This window comes from Engystomops pustulosus, chromosome 9, assembly GCF_040894005.1.
Source record: "Engystomops pustulosus chromosome 9, aEngPut4.maternal, whole genome shotgun sequence".
In the NCBI taxonomy this organism is placed as follows: Eukaryota; Metazoa; Chordata; class Amphibia; order Anura; family Leptodactylidae; genus Engystomops; species Engystomops pustulosus.
Genome location: NC_092419.1, coordinates 103,052,193 through 103,069,750, shown reverse-complemented (window position 1 = coordinate 103,069,750; position 17,558 = coordinate 103,052,193). Strand labels below are relative to the sequence as shown.

At 46.0% G+C, this 17,558-nt stretch overlaps 1 protein-coding gene and 1 long non-coding RNA gene across 10 annotated transcripts in view; one reads left to right on the top strand and one right to left on the bottom strand.

Annotated features, from left to right (window-relative positions):
* Positions 1 to 17,558, top strand: part of LOC140077678 (uncharacterized) — a 95,198-nt gene that overhangs the window by 11,832 nt on the left and 65,808 nt on the right. The window lies entirely within an intron of this gene.
* Positions 78 to 17,558, bottom strand: part of SLC38A5 (solute carrier family 38 member 5) — a 34,873-nt gene continuing 17,392 nt past the window's right edge. For all 3 annotated transcript variants that reach the window (XM_072125015.1, XM_072125014.1, XM_072125013.1), the window contains exons 2-17: positions 16,089 to 16,169; positions 13,502 to 13,678; positions 13,180 to 13,261; positions 11,406 to 11,521; positions 8,915 to 8,988; positions 8,396 to 8,488; positions 6,774 to 6,855; positions 6,599 to 6,681; positions 6,345 to 6,403; positions 5,897 to 6,025; positions 5,736 to 5,815; positions 4,966 to 5,066; positions 4,443 to 4,567; positions 4,220 to 4,364; positions 1,179 to 1,282; positions 78 to 1,061 (exon numbers count right to left, since the gene is read on the bottom strand). In XM_072125015.1, the coding sequence (XP_071981116.1) occupies positions 957 to 1,061; positions 1,179 to 1,282; positions 4,220 to 4,364; positions 4,443 to 4,567; positions 4,966 to 5,066; positions 5,736 to 5,815; positions 5,897 to 6,025; positions 6,345 to 6,403; positions 6,599 to 6,681; positions 6,774 to 6,855; positions 8,396 to 8,488; positions 8,915 to 8,988; positions 11,406 to 11,521; positions 13,180 to 13,261; positions 13,502 to 13,599 (1,476 nt within the window). In that variant the 5' untranslated portion in view covers positions 13,600 to 13,678; positions 16,089 to 16,169 and the 3' untranslated portion in view covers positions 78 to 956. The remainder of the gene's footprint in view (positions 1,062 to 1,178; positions 1,283 to 4,219; positions 4,365 to 4,442; positions 4,568 to 4,965; positions 5,067 to 5,735; positions 5,816 to 5,896; positions 6,026 to 6,344; positions 6,404 to 6,598; positions 6,682 to 6,773; positions 6,856 to 8,395; positions 8,489 to 8,914; positions 8,989 to 11,405; positions 11,522 to 13,179; positions 13,262 to 13,501; positions 13,679 to 16,088; positions 16,170 to 17,558) is intronic.

Sequence of the window (17,558 nt, the reverse complement as noted above, 5' to 3'; positions counted from 1 at the left end):
GCACTTGTTATGGCCATTAATCTAGCTGGGTAACAGGACGCTCACCCAGCAGCAACATAGTGTAAGGAAAGGGGAAACATTGTTTAAAAATTTATTAAAATATTCATTCCATGTTTTTTGTTGCACACATATAACCCATGCCTTGCTCTCCACACATGTAACATGCCAGGAGGGTCACCGCAGTGACGGCAGATAATAGGGAGGGGTCCCGCACAATTCACAGCCATCAGGATGGAGGGAAACATAACAGACAGAAGTGACCTGGCTGATCACAGTGTTTCTATTAGGGAACCATTAGAAAGCCCTGACTACAGCCATGTAACAGTGAGTGTAGGGCACATTAAGCAACCGTAGAGCGGGGGGCCCTATACTGACCTAATGCTTTGCATCCGTCTAGGGGTAACACAGCGAGTCTGTGTCGAGCTGCTTAGTGAAGATGCCAGGTTGTAACATGTAAAGATACTTTCTACAGTGCAACATGGCACCTTGTAATGCTCTGCTGCTGCCGTGTCCTCTCTTCTAGAGGTTACCTGACCCCCTGAGTGCAGCACACTGATACCCCTGCTGAGCAGGGGGCGCTGAGGTAGATACACTGTGATTCATTGACATTTTGGTAGTGTTCAGGGAAGAGGCACCTGATAAGATATAAGGAAAACCATTGATTGTCCCAAGAACCGATGACGAGGAAAACGGCCTCCGATGATCAAGACAAAAATAAAGCAAATGCGTCAGGTGATTGATGTGAGGCCTTGCAGCAGCTGGGGGGCGTGGGACTGTCTGGGGGGGCACTTATGGCTTAGAACATCCTGTCCAGCATTGGTTGGTAGGCCCACTCTCCCCTCGGCCAGTTACTCCCCAAATTCCTGTGTCAGCAGCGACTGTCCTTTGTGTTGTGCACAGGTCTCGGGAGCTCTGGCCTATTGTCCTTAACCATGGGAGAGGGAGCCAAGGGCAGGCTAGTGCCCCCCCATGTTACTTCTTCCTGTGGTTACCCAGTCAACGATCATGAAGCTCAGACTCATTATCATAAACACGAAACCCAGTGTGGCAAAGAGGGCAGCCTGCGGAGAGAGGGATGGAGACAGGTAAGACATAGAGGAGGGGTGTGGACCATGAGTGTACTCTACTTACCACCCACCAGGGAAATATATGGGTGCAAGACATAAGGAAATACAAACCTGAATCTTTGTTCGTGAAAACAGAGGCTCTTTCTCTTTGGGAACAATTCTTATGTAGAAAATACTCGGAAGGATAAAAATCAGACTAGGTGCCGAAGTAGATCCTATAACGAATAAATAGAAACCAATATGTCACTCCATAAATTATTTATGTCACTGTGTACATACATGACATTACTTATCCTGTACTGAGCCTGTATTATACTCCAGAGCTGCACTCACTATTCTGCTGCTGGTGCAGTCACTGTGTACATACATGACATTACTTATCCTGTACTGATCCTGAGTTACATCCTGTGTTATACTCCAGAGCTGCACTCACTATTCTGCTGCTGGTGCAGCCACTGTGTACATACATGACATTACTTATCCTGTACTGATCCTGAGTTACATCCTGTATTATACTCCAGAGCTGCACTCACTATTCTGCTGCTGGTGCAGTCACTGTGTACATACATGACATTACTTATCCTGTACTGATCCTGAGTTACATCCTGTGTTATACTCCAGAGCTGCACTCACTATTCTGCTGCTGGTGCAGTCACTGTGTACATACATGACATTACTTATCCTGTACTGATCCTGAGTTACATCCCTGTATTATACCCCAGAGCTGCACTCACTATTCTGCTGCTGGTGCAGTCACTGTGTACATACATGACATTACTTATCCTGTACTGATCCTGAGTTACATCCTGTATTATACCCCAGAGCTGCACTCACTATTCTGCTGCTGGTGCAGTCACTGTGTACATACATGACATTACTTATCCTGTACTGATCCTGAGTTACATCCTGTATTATACTCCAGAGCTGCACTCACTATTCTGCTGCTGGTGCAGTCACTGTGTACATACATTACTTATCCTGTACTGATCCTGAGTTACACCCTGTATTATACCCCAGAGCTGCACTCACTATTCTGCTGCTGGTGCAGTCACTGTGTACATACATGACATTACTTATCCTGTACTGATCCTGAGTTACATCCTGTATCATACCCCAGAGCTGCACTCACTATTCTGCTGCTGGTGCAGTCACTGTGTACATACATGACATTACTTATCCTGTACTGATCCTGAGTTACATCCTGTATTATACCCCAGAGCTGCACTCACTATTCTGCTGCTGGTGCAGTCACTGTGTACATACATGACATTACTTATCCTGTACTGATCCTGAGTTACATCCTGTATTATACTCCAGAGCTGCACTCACTATTCTGCTGCTGGTGCAGTCACTGTGTACATACATGACATTACTCATCCTGTACTGATCCTGAGTTACATCCTGCATATACTCCAGAGCTGCACTCACTATTCTGCTGCTGGTGCAGTCACTGTGTACATACATTACTTATCCTGTACTGATCCTGAGTTACACCCTGTATTATACCCCAGAGCTGCACTCAATATTCTGCTGCTGGTGCAGTCACTGTGTACATACATGACATTACTTATCCTGTACTAATCCTGAGTTACATCCTGTATTATACCCCAGAGCTGCACTCACTATTCTGCTGCTGGTGCAGTCACTGTGTACATACATGACATTACTTATCCTGTACTGATCCTGAGTTACATCCTGTATTATACTCCAGAGCTGCACTCACTATTCTGCTGCTGGTGCAGTCACTGTGTACATACATGACATTACTCATCCTGTACTGATCCGGAGTTACATCCTGCATATACTCCAGAGCTGCACTCACTATTCTGCTGCTGGTGCAGTCACTGTGTACATACATTACTTATCCTGTACTGATCCTGAGTTACACCCTGTATTATACCCCAGAGCTGCACTCACTATTCTGCTGCTGGTGCAGTCACTGTGTACATACATGACATTACTTATCCTGTACTGATCCTGAGTTACATCCTGTATTATACCCCAGAGCTGCACTCACTATTCTGCTGCTGGTGCAGTCACTGTGTACATACATGACATTACTTCTCCTGTACTGATCCTGAGTTACATCCTGTATTATACTCCAGAGCTGCACTCACTATTCTGCTGCTGGTGCAGTCACTGTGTACATACATGACATTACTTATCCTGTACTGATCCTGAGTTACATCCTGTATTATACTCCAGAGCTGCACTCACTATTCTGCTGCTGGTGCAGTCACTGTGTACATACATGACATTACTTATTCTGTACTGATCCTGAGTTACATCCTGTATTATACCCCAGAGCTGCACTCACTATTCTGCTGCTGGTGCAGTCACTGTGTACATACATGACATTACTTATCCTGTACTGATCCTGAGTTACATCCTGTATTATACCCCAGAGCTGCACTCACTATTCTGCTGCTGGTGCAGTCACTGTGTACATACATGACATTACTTCTCCTGTACTGATCCTGAGTTACATCCTGTATTATACTCCAGAGCTGCACTCACTATTCTGCTGCTGGTGCAGTCACTGTGTACATACATGACATTACTTATCCTGTACTGATCCTGAGTTACATCCTGTATTATACTCCAGAGCTGCACTCACTATTCTGCTGCTGGTGCAGTCACTGTGTACATACATGACATTACTTATTCTGTACTGATCCTGAGTTACATCCTGTATTATACCCCAGAGCTGCACTCACTATTCTGCTGCTGGTGCAGTCACTGTGTACATACATGACATTACTTCTCCTGTACTGATCCTGAGTTACATCCTGTATTATACCCCAGAGCTGCACTCACTATTCTGCTGCTGGTGCAGTCACTGTGTACATACATGACATTACTTATCCTGTACAGATCCTGAGTTACATCCTGTATTATACCCCAGAGCTGCACTCACTATTCTGCTGCTGGTGCAGTCACTGTGTACATACATGACATTACTTATCCTGTACTGATCCTGAGTTACATCCTGTATTATACTCCAGAGCTGCACTCACTATTCTGCTGCTGGTGCAGTCACTGTGTACATACATGACATTACTTAACCTGTACTGATCCTGAGTTCCGTCCTGTATTATAAATGAAGTATATCTGCATTTGATTAGATGAATCACATCTGAAGACTTTCTTACCAATAACGCCAAAGATATCCTTGATGTTGGGGATAAAGATGACCAGCAGGTTAACCGTTATCAGCAAACACACAGCAATAAGGATGTGCCGCCACCACCGAAAGTCCTGTCCGGGGCAGAGGAGCTGCTGAATAGCTCTACGGATCTGAAGACACAGAGAGGACATAAAAATTCAGACAAAGTATGAAAAACAAAAACATTCATGTTCAGTTCAATCACTTACCGGGAATAGAACAACCGGCACAGTGAGTGTAACTGCGACTAAGACTGCAAGACGCACACTCAGCACGAGCTTGTCCAGAGGGTCCACCTTGTTGTAAGTGTGCAACATCTCCGAGTCCACTTCACCTAACAGAAGGGGCATGTATATATACACATCATTATCGGGTAGTAGGACACAATACATTACTACATTACATTTAAACTGTGTACACTGTGACCCCGGTAGTAATGTAATATAGTGCAGCTCTATGTGCTATACAGTACAGGATGAGTAGAAGCAGTAAATTCCTATTAATTTCTTTGAAGGAAGAAATTGTTGTTGCTTAAAGGGACCGTGATAAGTGGGAGCCTTATTGCAAACTGCATACGTGTTTATATAAGGTTGTAGTCAGCTCCCTCTAGTGGTGGCTGCATGCAGCCAGAATTTTTAGACATTTGCTTGACTGTATGATATGCTATGCTATGATTCCTGTGGGATGTTACTCTGCCATATTTTAGGACGCCAGGCTTTGTGTGACCCTTACCATAGAAAGTGAGGTAGCCGAACAGAGCGGTCATCAGGTACATGACAAACATGGCAAAGATGGAGACATTGGCCACGTTCTGCATGCGCTTCTTGGTGGCTCTGGATACATAAAGGAGACATAAGTATGTTACGTGAGTTGTGCCGTCTCATCTGCACTGATGTAATAATGATGGGGTATGGACTCGTATACAAGCACGTTTTTGGAAAGACTTCTTGGGGACAACAACTAATGTAACTTTCTGGACACCAGTGAAAAGCCCTGGAAGCCAGATACTTAAAGGGGTTATCCAGGTGTTAATAATTACTGGGGGCCGGGCTGGGGAGGGCTATTTAAAAATTATAAACATGCTCTCCCAGAGCTTACAGCGCTGAGAGATAGGGATGGATGGGAGGAGCCGGCCACATCGCGGACCGGAAGCTCTCTGTGCGCGGCTTCTGTGCCCCTGTAAACAAACAGGGGTACGGATCGAAGGGACCGCGGCGCGGGACATCGGCGGCGCCGGTGGAGGTAAGTACATGTTTGTTATGTTTAACTAGTCCACCCCAGCCCAACCCTCAGTAATTTTTAAAACCCGGATAACCCCTTTAAGCAGCATTTAAGTGACATTATTAAATGGCTTTACATTTATTAATGTAATAGGATCAGACTACACCAGTTTGTTTGTAGTCTGTTACCATGGAGATATGTAATCATGCAAGGTTGCATTCTTTTTTATCTTTTACACCAGACATCACATGACATGGTCTCTTTATATATACGATTCATACCTGCGCAGCTCTGTGTATATGGGCAGGACCTCGGGATGGCACACAAAAGCAAATGCAATGATGGGGATGGCATATGCGGTCTAAATAAAAAGTACAAGTCACTAGATGTTGACAGTGGGAAGTGCATGGGACCCCCCGCTGTAGATCGGGCACATACACACCTGCGTGTTGACGGTGAATAACTTTGGGGTGCAGCTTTCCTCTGTGGTGCTGTTACCATTGGTGTAGACGTGGTGCTCTGTGTGTGTGGCGTTCAGAGGACAGGAGATCACCGTTTTCTTATAGATCACCTAGACAAGGACCAAGTGTCGGGTAAACAATACAAAAATAGTGACCTCTACATGAGACTGACACTTGGCTGCTGTTATTGTGTAGGGGATGTATCCCTGAATAAATGCTACGGCCCCATTGTCATGAGGTCACCCCAGATTATTAATGATCACAGTATCTGCAACCTTATAACTGTACAATTTGTTGCGGTGCCATCTGTGGGCCGTCACTGGTATTACTGTTTCCTAGAAGATGTGATCCACAGGATGTGTATAGGAAGGAGAACATCAGCCAGACGTGCCCTTAAAGCCATACTTGAACTTGTGTCTTACAACTTACCGCACACAGGAAGAACACCATACAGCTGAGAGAGAAGCCGCTTGTGTATCCCAAATAACCTGAAAGACATTGTGACACATAGACACAGTCTTTACATAATAAAGCAGGGCATGTTTTACTACCAACCAGTAGCTCCACATTTACTACTGTATCCTCATGCTAGTTCATGCTGAGAGTCTTGAAGCCCTACTGTTTATTACAACCTAAAAAGGTTGTGAATTTCCCTCCTCGTTAGGTATGATGAATGGTCTTACCCAGATGTTTCATGAGTGCGAGGGGCAGAATGATGAGGATGCTGACAATGATGATGAGAATGTTACCATTGAGATACCAGTCCCTGCGGAGAAGAATTGGAACATATGATGGGGCGATGGCATTGACCCTTAGGGCACATACACACAGGTGGCTGTACAACCTTTCTTATCTTACCCGGTCGGTTCGGTCAGTCCTAGGAAAGCTTGTATCACAAGGGGAAGCTCATATTTAATAATATATAAATAACTGGACATCGCTGGAAAAGGGAAAACAATATAGTGTAACTACTCCAATCCTACACACTATCAGTATCAAAAGTTTTAAAAGCCAATTGTCACAGAGACTAAAAAAAAATATTTGGCTGGGGAAACAATGATAAAATATACAGTTCCGACTTGTGTACAAATTCAAGAACAAACCTACAGAACCTATTTTGTATGTAACCCGGGGACTGCCTATATGCTGGCTGCAGATACAACACTATATCCTCCTGCTCTATAACATGCTGCCTGCAGATAGGACACTGTGTACAATCTGCTCAGCTCCTCCTGATCTATAACATGCTGCCTGCATATAGGACACTGTATACAATCTGCTCAGCAACTTCTACTCTATAACATGCAGCCTGCAGATAGGACACTGTGTACAATCTGCTCCGCTCCTCCTGCTCTATAACATGCTGCCTGCAGATAGGACACTGTGTACAATCTGCTCAGCTCCTTCTGATCTATAACCTGCTGCCTACATATAGGACACTGTATACAATCTGCTCAGCAACTTCTACTCTATAACATGCAGCCTGCAGATAGGACACTGTGTACAATCTGCTCAGCTCCTCCTGATCTATAACCTGCTGCCTACATATAGGACACTGTATACAATCTGCTCAGCTCCTTCTGATCTATAACCTGCTGCCTACATATAGGACACTGTATACAATCTGCTCAGCAACTTCTACTCTATAACATGCAGCCTGCAGATAGGACACTATGTACAATCTGCTCAGCTCCTCCTGCTCTACAATGTGCTACCTACAGATAGGACACTATTTACAGCTCAAGCTTGTCCTGCTCTATAACATACTACCTGCAGATAGGACACTATGTACAGCTCAAGCTTGTCCTGCTCTATAACATACTACCGGCAGATAGGACACTATGTACAGCTCAAGCTTGTCCTGCTCTATAACATACTACCGGCAGATAGGACACTATGTACAGCTCAAGCTTGTCCTGCTCTATAACATACTACCAGCAGATAACACTATGTACAGCTCAAGCTTGTCCTGCTCTACAATGTGCTGTCTGCAGATAGGACACTATGTACAGCTCAAGCTTGTCCTGCTCTATAACATACTACCGGCAGATAGGACACTATGTACAGCTCAAGCTTGTCCTGCTCTATAACATACTACCGGCAGATAGGACACTATGTACAGCTCAAGCTTGTCCTGCTCTATAACATACTACCGGCAGATAGGACACTATGTACAGCTCAAGCTTGTCCTGCTCTACAATGTGCTGTCTGCAGATAGAACACTATGTACAGCTCAAGCTTGTCCTGCTCTATAACATACTACCAGCAGATAAGACACTATGTACAGCTCAAGCTTGTCCTGCTCTATAACATACTACCAGCAGATAAGATTGCATTGTTGTCATGATTGTTCCCTTTCCTTTTATCCAGTACACCACCAATGGTTCAGCACAGCACAAAAGTGATTTTTGCTAACTTATCTAATGTTTCAGTATGTGGAAGTAACAGTCAGGAACTGAGCGAATGAAATGTACACTCACCTCCCACATTATGAATTGTTATAATAAGTGCTGCAAGAATCTTTCCTACAGATCCAAATGCTCTTTGCCCCAGCTGTTCATAGGCCCGGATACCTGCCGGGGAGAAGCGTGAACAAAACCAACAGGTTATGAGTTATCTGGTTACTACATACAGGGGGCAGCAGTGAGCACAGGAGACAATCTCTACATTATCCTTCCTCTTGGTGATGTGCTTTTCCATTCCATTCATTGTCTATGACACTGTTCGAGGGGGCAAACGGGGAATGGGACCCCCGATTTTACTGATTAATGGGGGTTTAAGCCGCTTCCTATGGATAAGGGATAACCTGATATCTTGGGACAAGAGGTATTATAAGGCGCTGCACCATTGTAGTGCATTGACTTTACACTGTATGTGCTGCATATGGGAAGGGTTAATAGGATAGGAAGTGCAATGTTTGCCTCCTGGCTACTGGTTACAGAATCAAGAGACAAAAATAAATGCCAAACACCAAAAAAAGAGGAACAATGGTCACTTACCAACAACCCCGGAGCACTTTAGGAGGAGGTGGATGGAGTAAGAGGACAGTAAAGCGATGGATATCAGAAGGATCCTACAAACGGGATGAAATCACAGGATAAGGGGGAATCATGTGGCTGAAGTCTCATTCATTCCAATGTATAGACATTGCTCATAATGGACACTTCCTATGGCTTGGGCAGTTATGTGAGGCAGTGTCTTCTGGGAAAAAGGATGGAAACTGGCGCCAATGCTGAAGGATGACAGCTGCCTCTTTAGGTAACAAGTCATTGCATACAATACATTGGGTGATATTGTACATATAATTATGTATCTCTGTATAAATAACGTAGTAAGCCCCTTGTGCATTAGATTATGTGTACCCTCATCGGAGGAATATATATTTATAGTGCACAGGTCTTGTAGATCAACATACTGTTCTCTATACAGGAGGCCGTGCCCTATATGTAGGAGCTCGTACAGGAGGCCGGGCCCTGTATGTAGGAGCTCGTACAGGAGGCTGGGCCCTATATGTAGGAGCTCGTACAGGAGGCCGGGCCCTATATGTAGGGGCTCGTACAGGAGGCCGGGCCCTATATGTAGGGGCTCGTACAGGAGGCCGGGCCCTATATGTAGGAGCTCGTACAGGAGGCCGGGCCCTATATGTAGGGGCTCGTACAGGAGGCCGGTCCCTATATGTAGGGGCTCGTACAGGAGGCCGGGCCCTATATGTAGGAGCTCGTACAGGAGGCCGGGCCCTATATGTAGGAGCTCGTACAGGAGGCCGGGCCCTGTATGTAGGAGCTCGTACAGGAGGCCGGGCCCTGTATATATAGGGTCTCATACAGGAGGCCGGGTCCTATATATATATAGGGTCTCGTACAGGAGGCCGGGCCCTGTATATATAGGGTCTCATACAGGAGGCCGGGCCCTGTATATATAGGGTCTCGTACAGGAGGCCGGGCCCTGTATATATAGGGTCTCGTACAGGAGGCCGGGTCCTATATATATAGGGTCTCGTACAGGAGGCCGGGCCCTGTATATATAGGGTCTCGTACAGGAGGCCGGGCCCTGTATATATAGGGTCTCGTACAGGAGGCCGGGCCCTGTATATATAGGGTCTCGTACAGGAGGCCGGGCCCTGTATATATAGGGTCTCGTACAGGAGGCCGGGCCCTGTATATATAGGGTCTCGTACAGGAGGCCGGGCCCTGTATATATAGGGTCTCGTACAGGAGGCCGGGCCCTGTATATATAGGGTCTCGTACAGGAGGCCGGGCCCTGTATATATAGGGTCTCGTACAGGAGGCCGGGCCCTGTATATATAGGGTCTCGTACAGGAGGCCGGGCCCTGTATATATAGGGTCTCGTACAGGAGGCCGGGCCCTGTATATATAGGGTCTCGTACAGGAGGCCGGGCCCTGTATATATAGGGTCTCGTACAGGAGGCCGGGCCCTGTATATATAGGGTCTCGTACAGGAGGCCGGGCCCTGTATATATAGGGTCTCGTACAGGAGGCCGGGCCCTGTATATATAGGGTCTCGTACAGGAGGCCGGGCCCTGTATATATAGGGTCTCGTACAGGAGGCCGGGCCCTGTATATATAGGGTCTCGTACAGGAGGCCGGGCCCTGTATATATAGGGTCTCGTACAGGAGGCCGGGCCCTGTATATATAGGGTCTCGTACAGGAGGCCGGGCCCTGTATATATAGGGTCTCGTACAGGAGGCCGGGCCCTGTATATATAGGGTCTCGTACAGGAGGCCGGGCCCTGTATATATAGGGTCTCGTACAGGAGGCCGGGCCCTGTATATATAGGGTCTCGTACAGGAGGCCGGGCCCTGTATATATAGGGTCTCGTACAGGAGGCCGGGCCCTGTATATATAGGGTCTCGTACAGGAGGCCGGGTCCTATATATATAGGGTCTCGTACAGGAGGCCGGGCCCTGTATATATAGGGTCTCGTACAGGAGGCCGGGCCCTGTATATATAGGGTCTCGTACAGGAGGCCGGGTCCTATATATATATAGGGTCTCGTACAGGAGGCCGGGCCCTGTATATATAGGGTCTCGTACAGGAGGCCGGGCCCTGTATATATAGGGTCTCGTGCAGGAGGCCGGGCCCTGTATATATAGGGTCTCGTACAGGAGGCCGGGTCCTATATATATAGGGTCTCGTACAGGAGGCCGGGCCCTGTATATATAGGGTCTCGTACAGGAGGCCGGGCCCTGTATATATAGGGTCTCGTACAGGAGGCCGGGCCCTGTATATATAGGGTCTCGTACAGGAGGCCGGGCCCTGTATATATAGGGTCTCGTACAGGCCGGTTATAGGAGGCGGGTCGTGTATAGCAAGGACTGTGGGAATGTGAGCCTGCAATCTGTCCGCATGCAGCTGCTCGCTCTCATCCACTTGCAGAAGCTGTTCATGGAAAAGACTTTCCCAAACTGATAGCGAGCTGGACCGGAGCCAGGAGACCGTCTATAGTCTTGGGGGGGAGCAAATACTTACACAAACAGAATGACGCCTGTGTTAGACATGGCAAAAGCAAGACCCAGGATTCCACTGCCCATGATGGCATTGCTGAGGTTAAACACTGACATCCCAAAAGACGTCTTTCCTTCAAACTGTGGAAGAAACAGCGGAGACGCCAGCGATCAATATGTGTGTTTTATTTATATACCTACAGAAGGCTCATACATAGCAATGGGTATAGGAGGTAATTGCGTACATATCAGGTCGTTATAGCAATCAGCGAGGGTTAATCCAAACATTTATCTGCACCGCGTAACATGACTCAACACTTGGGCTAATCGCTAGTGAACTGATTCCTATATCTATAAAACCTGTGTATAACCTACAGTATCCTGGGCATTGACTCTTCTGTTGGGGGTACGTGGACAGTGACCACGGAGCCCCCTGTATATAACAAGCTGCTGGATCTACTCTACGTTGTGAGGTCCCGTCATAGGGCTTCCTATATCTTAGCTCCGGGGGGGGGGGGGGGGACCCAACCCAACCCAACCCAACCCAACCCAACCCAAGCAGTGTAACAAGAGGAGAGGCGCCATATAGCATCATATAGCAGTGTCCTGGCTTTCTAGGTAGTCGCAGGAATTGGGAGCCATAGACAAATTGGATTATGCTCCTTTACTGCCTGCTGTTCAGAGAAGGAACAAAGCAAAGCAGCCGCTTTATGTCTTTCTCCTCAGTTGCCTGGAGACAAGCTGAGCGGAGCTATAACACAATGATATAAGACGTCGTTATATTCTTATTGATGTTGAAGGTAACACACTGAGAGCCTCAATAGCCGGAGAAGATGGCCATGAAGAAATAACGATACCATTTACAAGTCTCTGAGGTTTCTCCATTGGAGCATCTCGAGAAAACGCCAATCGATGGCTATAAACTCTTCTATGTGATATAGAGTCAGGCTGTCATCTCTTATCTGCTCAAATTCTTAGCTGACAAAGTTGAAAGTGGTGGAAACTTTTAGACGTCATGAAATAACAGAAGAAGCTGTGAATGTCTACACCGCTGGTTAAGATTTCCTTAGAGGACCCAAAGTTAGTTTTGTTACCATACATCTGATAAACCTGGGTTCCCTATCATACTGTCATTCCCTGACTACTTATGGCAACTATTTTGGATGAAATTCCTGAAAACATGAGTATATACGGCAGGTCCTTACTATCTAACAACATTTTAGAAGAGCAAGGACATTAGTCACGTTTTGAGCTTGTGATGTGATCAGCCAGACGTAGACAATAGAGGACATGAAATATCTTTAGAAAATGTCGATGAATAATGGATTGGATTAGTATTAGTATTAGAAACCAGCAGCAGTCCATGATTGTACAATGTGAGGTAGGTGGTTTACAGATTTGGCTCCCACAATGATGGCAAGTATATGAGCAACCTCCGGTCACACATTCCCTTCTGCCGAGGAGAATTGGACTTCTAGAGATGCGTTTTATCACTTTTTAGATAAATATTGATCATTCTTTGCCAGTGGAATCGGCCAACCATCTAATGGTATGGTCCCACAAGCTTAATGGAAAGAAGGCTACAGAAGGGACCCCGTCTGACCATAAGCTATTGTCCTTTTAGACAATACAGGGGAGTTGGTAGCTGTCTAGTCTATGTAGCAGCCATTATCTCATGGCCATTGGATGAAGACCTGAGCCCTCCCATGGAAGAGGATACACAGCAATAACCATGTCATTTCCATCTGGCTCTTCTGCAGACTTTTCATGCATGATTTTGTTTGGAGTTTGATACTTACATCAGTGAATTGGGTTTTCTGGCTGGAGACATGTTGTAGGAAGCCCTCCTGCTCCTGGCTGCACGGTTCCTCTGCATCATACCTCAAATAAAATATAAACGTGCGTGACTTTACCTGTTCTGATCAACACACATGTCACATTACCAACACGTCATGTATAACAAGCACACTGACCCAACCCAATAATATCACAAGATCGGCCCGTTAGAGCCCAATGGGAGGAGATCCGTAAATGATCTTCCAGATACTTTGTTGCCTTTGACTCTCCTTTTGTATAGAAAACTAGTGGCATATCATAAAATAACCCGCACTCTTCTCTTACCCATCCTCCAGCGTCACTCTATCTGTGTTCAGGCTTTCAGACACGCTCCCGTTCAACATCAGGGAATCTTCGCCGTCCCCCAATTTCTCCATTTCCATAATGAGCCCACGGCACCTTTTATTTATGAACTGATGATGCAAAGTGGGAATCTAGAGCAGAAGGAGTAGAGCAGGGACCCTATAGGGCGAAGAGAGAGGTGAATAAACATTATTTATGCCTTTTTATCGCAAAAATGATTAGATTACCCTGTCCAAAGTGTAATATGGATCAATGAGATGGATCTTACAACTATTGGGTTTATAAACTTGTGAATATCCCATGATATTATGTAGTCATTGTTAGACATTCGGGATGTTCTCGGCTAGTATTACAACCCATAATAATATCCCTCATCAGCAACAAACCTGCTTGATGATTTCCAAGCACGGACAACTTTGTATAGCTAAGTCCTTTTATACAAGAAGACTAGAATTGTTCTTGGGGGATACTGGGAGTTGTAGTTGAGAAGCACCTGGGGTCCCAGTGGGGTGCACAGTTCATGAAGGAGTCTCTTGTGGTTATCTATGCCGTGCGACATGAGCTTTCTGTGAGGCTTATTACCCTCCATGTACTGAGAGGACGGGCTGGCTGTATACGGTTACACGCCTATAAATAAACCCTTGCGTCGATGCATGGACTTTTTTAACCAGACGTTAAACAACATGATACCATTCCCAGAAAGGCTGCTCGGCGGCTTTAGGGTCTATACCGAAGTCATATGCACATCCACAGAGTGTGTCCTGAAATCCCCTAATACTCAGCACAGGCTATTTCTAATTTTCCAAACTTCTATGTGGATTTCTAGTAGACGTCCAGTATGGCCGCCATTCCACTTGTAATAAGATGCTGCTGAGATTGTGTAAACCGTCATGGCGGCCATATAACTAGTAACAGTAACTAATCTGATACCATGGGATGATGGAGGAGGCGCTGAGCTCAGGGATGTATAGCTTTCAATGTAAAGAGCTGCCGCAGTAAAAGCCTGTGAGTCGTGCTCTGTCCCCGCCCACACGCAGTGATTGGCAGCTTTCCTAGTATGAGAGTGGGTACACGTAGGGCTGTCAATCATTCTGTGTGGGCGGAGGAAGCAGGACTCACAAGTTTGCAAGTCTAAGCATATTTTTACACGGAAATGCTAAATCAAATGCTATAAAACCTGGTATCCTCATATTCCACATCTCTTCCTCTATCCTATGCTGCCTCCAGATACAGACCAGAGAATTGTATCCTTCAGACACATAGTTGTTCTATCACTGGTGCAGATTAGGATTTTCATCCAAGCAACTATAGTAAATCGTATAAATCCAGATTATATCACAGCATTGTGGCATTATAGGCATCAGGCTGCAAGTGAGCAGATTACAATCTGGTATATACAGAGCGGCTGTGTCCAGATACAAAGGTCCGGCCCCGGCTTATGTAACACGTCTGACCCACTAACCCTATTTGGAAGCACATCTGACAGAGACGTATAAAGAGATGTCACGGTATCCTGGTGCACAGGGCCGTGTTATCCTGGTGTATGACGGTAAGCTGGCGCGTGATGTGTAGCACGTGAGCGCTCACTCTTTACTTATCCCTAAGACATGTTACATTATTACCGCGCTTCTTATAATCATAGTGACTGATTCTACGGGGTGCACAGGACCCCCATTCTTACCACTAGAAGGGGGCCTCACTTACTGCCTCTCCTGGGTTTGGGTGATTCTGGCAATATTGGCTTTTTTTCTCTGTTATCAGCCAATGTCCATTTGCTTTGCTTCTATCAGATTTTAGGTTTAGGGTCCCTTTAACAAAAGTTTTGCACAAGAAGACACAGAAATATTCCATAGACCAGTGATGGCAAACCTTTTAGAGACCGAGTGCCCAAACTACAACAAAGACCCGCCTATTTATCGCAAAGTGCCAACACAGAAATGTAATTTGTGATTTATACTCCCTTCTCTGTCACAGTTTTCATTGATACCAGTGCTCTGAGGACACAAATAAAGCAGAAAATAGTCCCAGGTAGAGCTGTCACTTTAAAATAGCTCTGTGCACAGCAAGTCCTGGTCTCTCTGGGACTGCAGGAAGATACCTGGAGTCATCTCTGGTGATGGCCTGGGTGCCCACAGAAAGGGCTCCGAGTGCCACCTCTGGCACCAGTGCCATAGGTTAGCCATCACTGCCATAGACATAAACATTTACAGAAGATATGTGCGGAGCAGCGGGCGTGTTGCGGTCAGGGGGAGGGAGAAGCCTCGTGTCTTCAGAGATGCCAATTACCCTGTCATGTCAATGGAGGCCTTCATCAGCCATCACCGCTGCTTGTGCATTCATGGAGAGCCCTTGAGTTACCCTCTTCTTAACTGCAAACAGGGCATTACTTGGTGAAATATACAATATTGTCATCCAGCTTTCTTAGGCCCCTGAAGGGCATTGGCCCAGTTGAGTGTCCCGTGCGCCTGTATGACTATTGATGTATAAGGGCTTTAGAAAACTTGTATGACCACCCTGGTGGGAATTGGTAGTCACCCAGCTTTCCCAGAAAAGGATGAAATGTATTTACCTGTGGTGGAAGTCCGGCTGGTGATGTGCTGAGGGTGCGTTACAATGTTCTACAGCAGACGGTGACTCTTTCCATCCTATCCTGTGAGACACAACAGTAAAGTCAGCACCTTGTGTGCATATGTGAAATCCCCATGTCGTCCACGAATGTCACACACATACGACACCTCGGCCCACGTCTACTGACACTGGAGGAGATTTGTGCAAAAATTATTGCCTCCTATTGAAAGATTTTTTTTTTTTACGTTTCTATACATTTTACCTAAAATCTGTTGGTCCAGATAGCATCCCCCTCAATAACATAATTTACAGAGAGATATTATGGTGCTCCAGGTATCAGATTTTATATTACGTCCCAGTAATAAGGGTACACGCTGCTCGGACCTTAGGGTGCTGTCACACAATAGTGCAGGGGTGGGCCATGGCAAACGTGTAAGATAGGCAATTGGGAGCCGGTATTTTGCTTTTAGATCTGCCCCCGTGCGTCTGTTTCCAAAACAAAATCAAAACGCTATTGAGTGACGGCACCCTCAATGTTTCCGTTTGGGATGGAGCGGTGCAAATTTTGCATTGTTTGCCAATAAAACAGATTTTGCCAGTCTCAAGCGCAATTTAAGTGCATCATGTGATCAAGGCGTTACATAGCCGGCCTTTTCTCATGATGACCTCAGCAGACACAGTACATAGACAAATGACCTGCCATACGTGTAATAGGAAGCCAATGGATGTGACTACAGAGCTGACGCAGAGTATTGGGAGCCATCCACATCTTTGGTATAAAACTCAAGTTACCAATCCATTTCCCCAATATAACAAATCTCTGATTGGGAGAAAGACACATCATGACTCATCTGACCAACATCTATTTCTCTCATAATATGTCACATCTGATGGGATTGTTGGCTGTGTGACAAAGTAAAGAGATATTCGGACACCTGGACATGTTCCTAAATAGATTCATTTAAAAGATTGTGTGAAGTTGTTGAAAGATGGATCACATTGTCACGTAGGGTCCTGGATGGGGACTATGAGGACATCTTCTCCAGCTTTACAGGCCACATACAGGTCACGGCTAGTAGTGATGTTCTCTGCTCCATCTTGTAGCCTTACTACGATAGAACCGGCTGTACCCATTAGACCCACCAGGAGACGGGTGACCATCCAAAAGGTATACGAGCCCCTACCTGGATGCCAGATATTTGGAACAATAGTGAGTTGGGAGGTAAGTCCCCTCTTCACTTCTCCCCATAGAGTATGCAGGCTGAGCTGAGTGTGCACGTGTATAGGGAAGACTCAGAAGAGAACAGACCCTCCAAACAGAAAGGAGCGGATGAACTGGTTTTGTTGGGAAACTGAACCAGTTTAAGTATTAATAGTGTTACTGTGAAATAATCTAGGGCAGTGATGGGCAACCTTTTGAGCTTGGAGTGTCAAAATTCGCCAAAAAACCGAGCATAACTCGGGTGGTGTG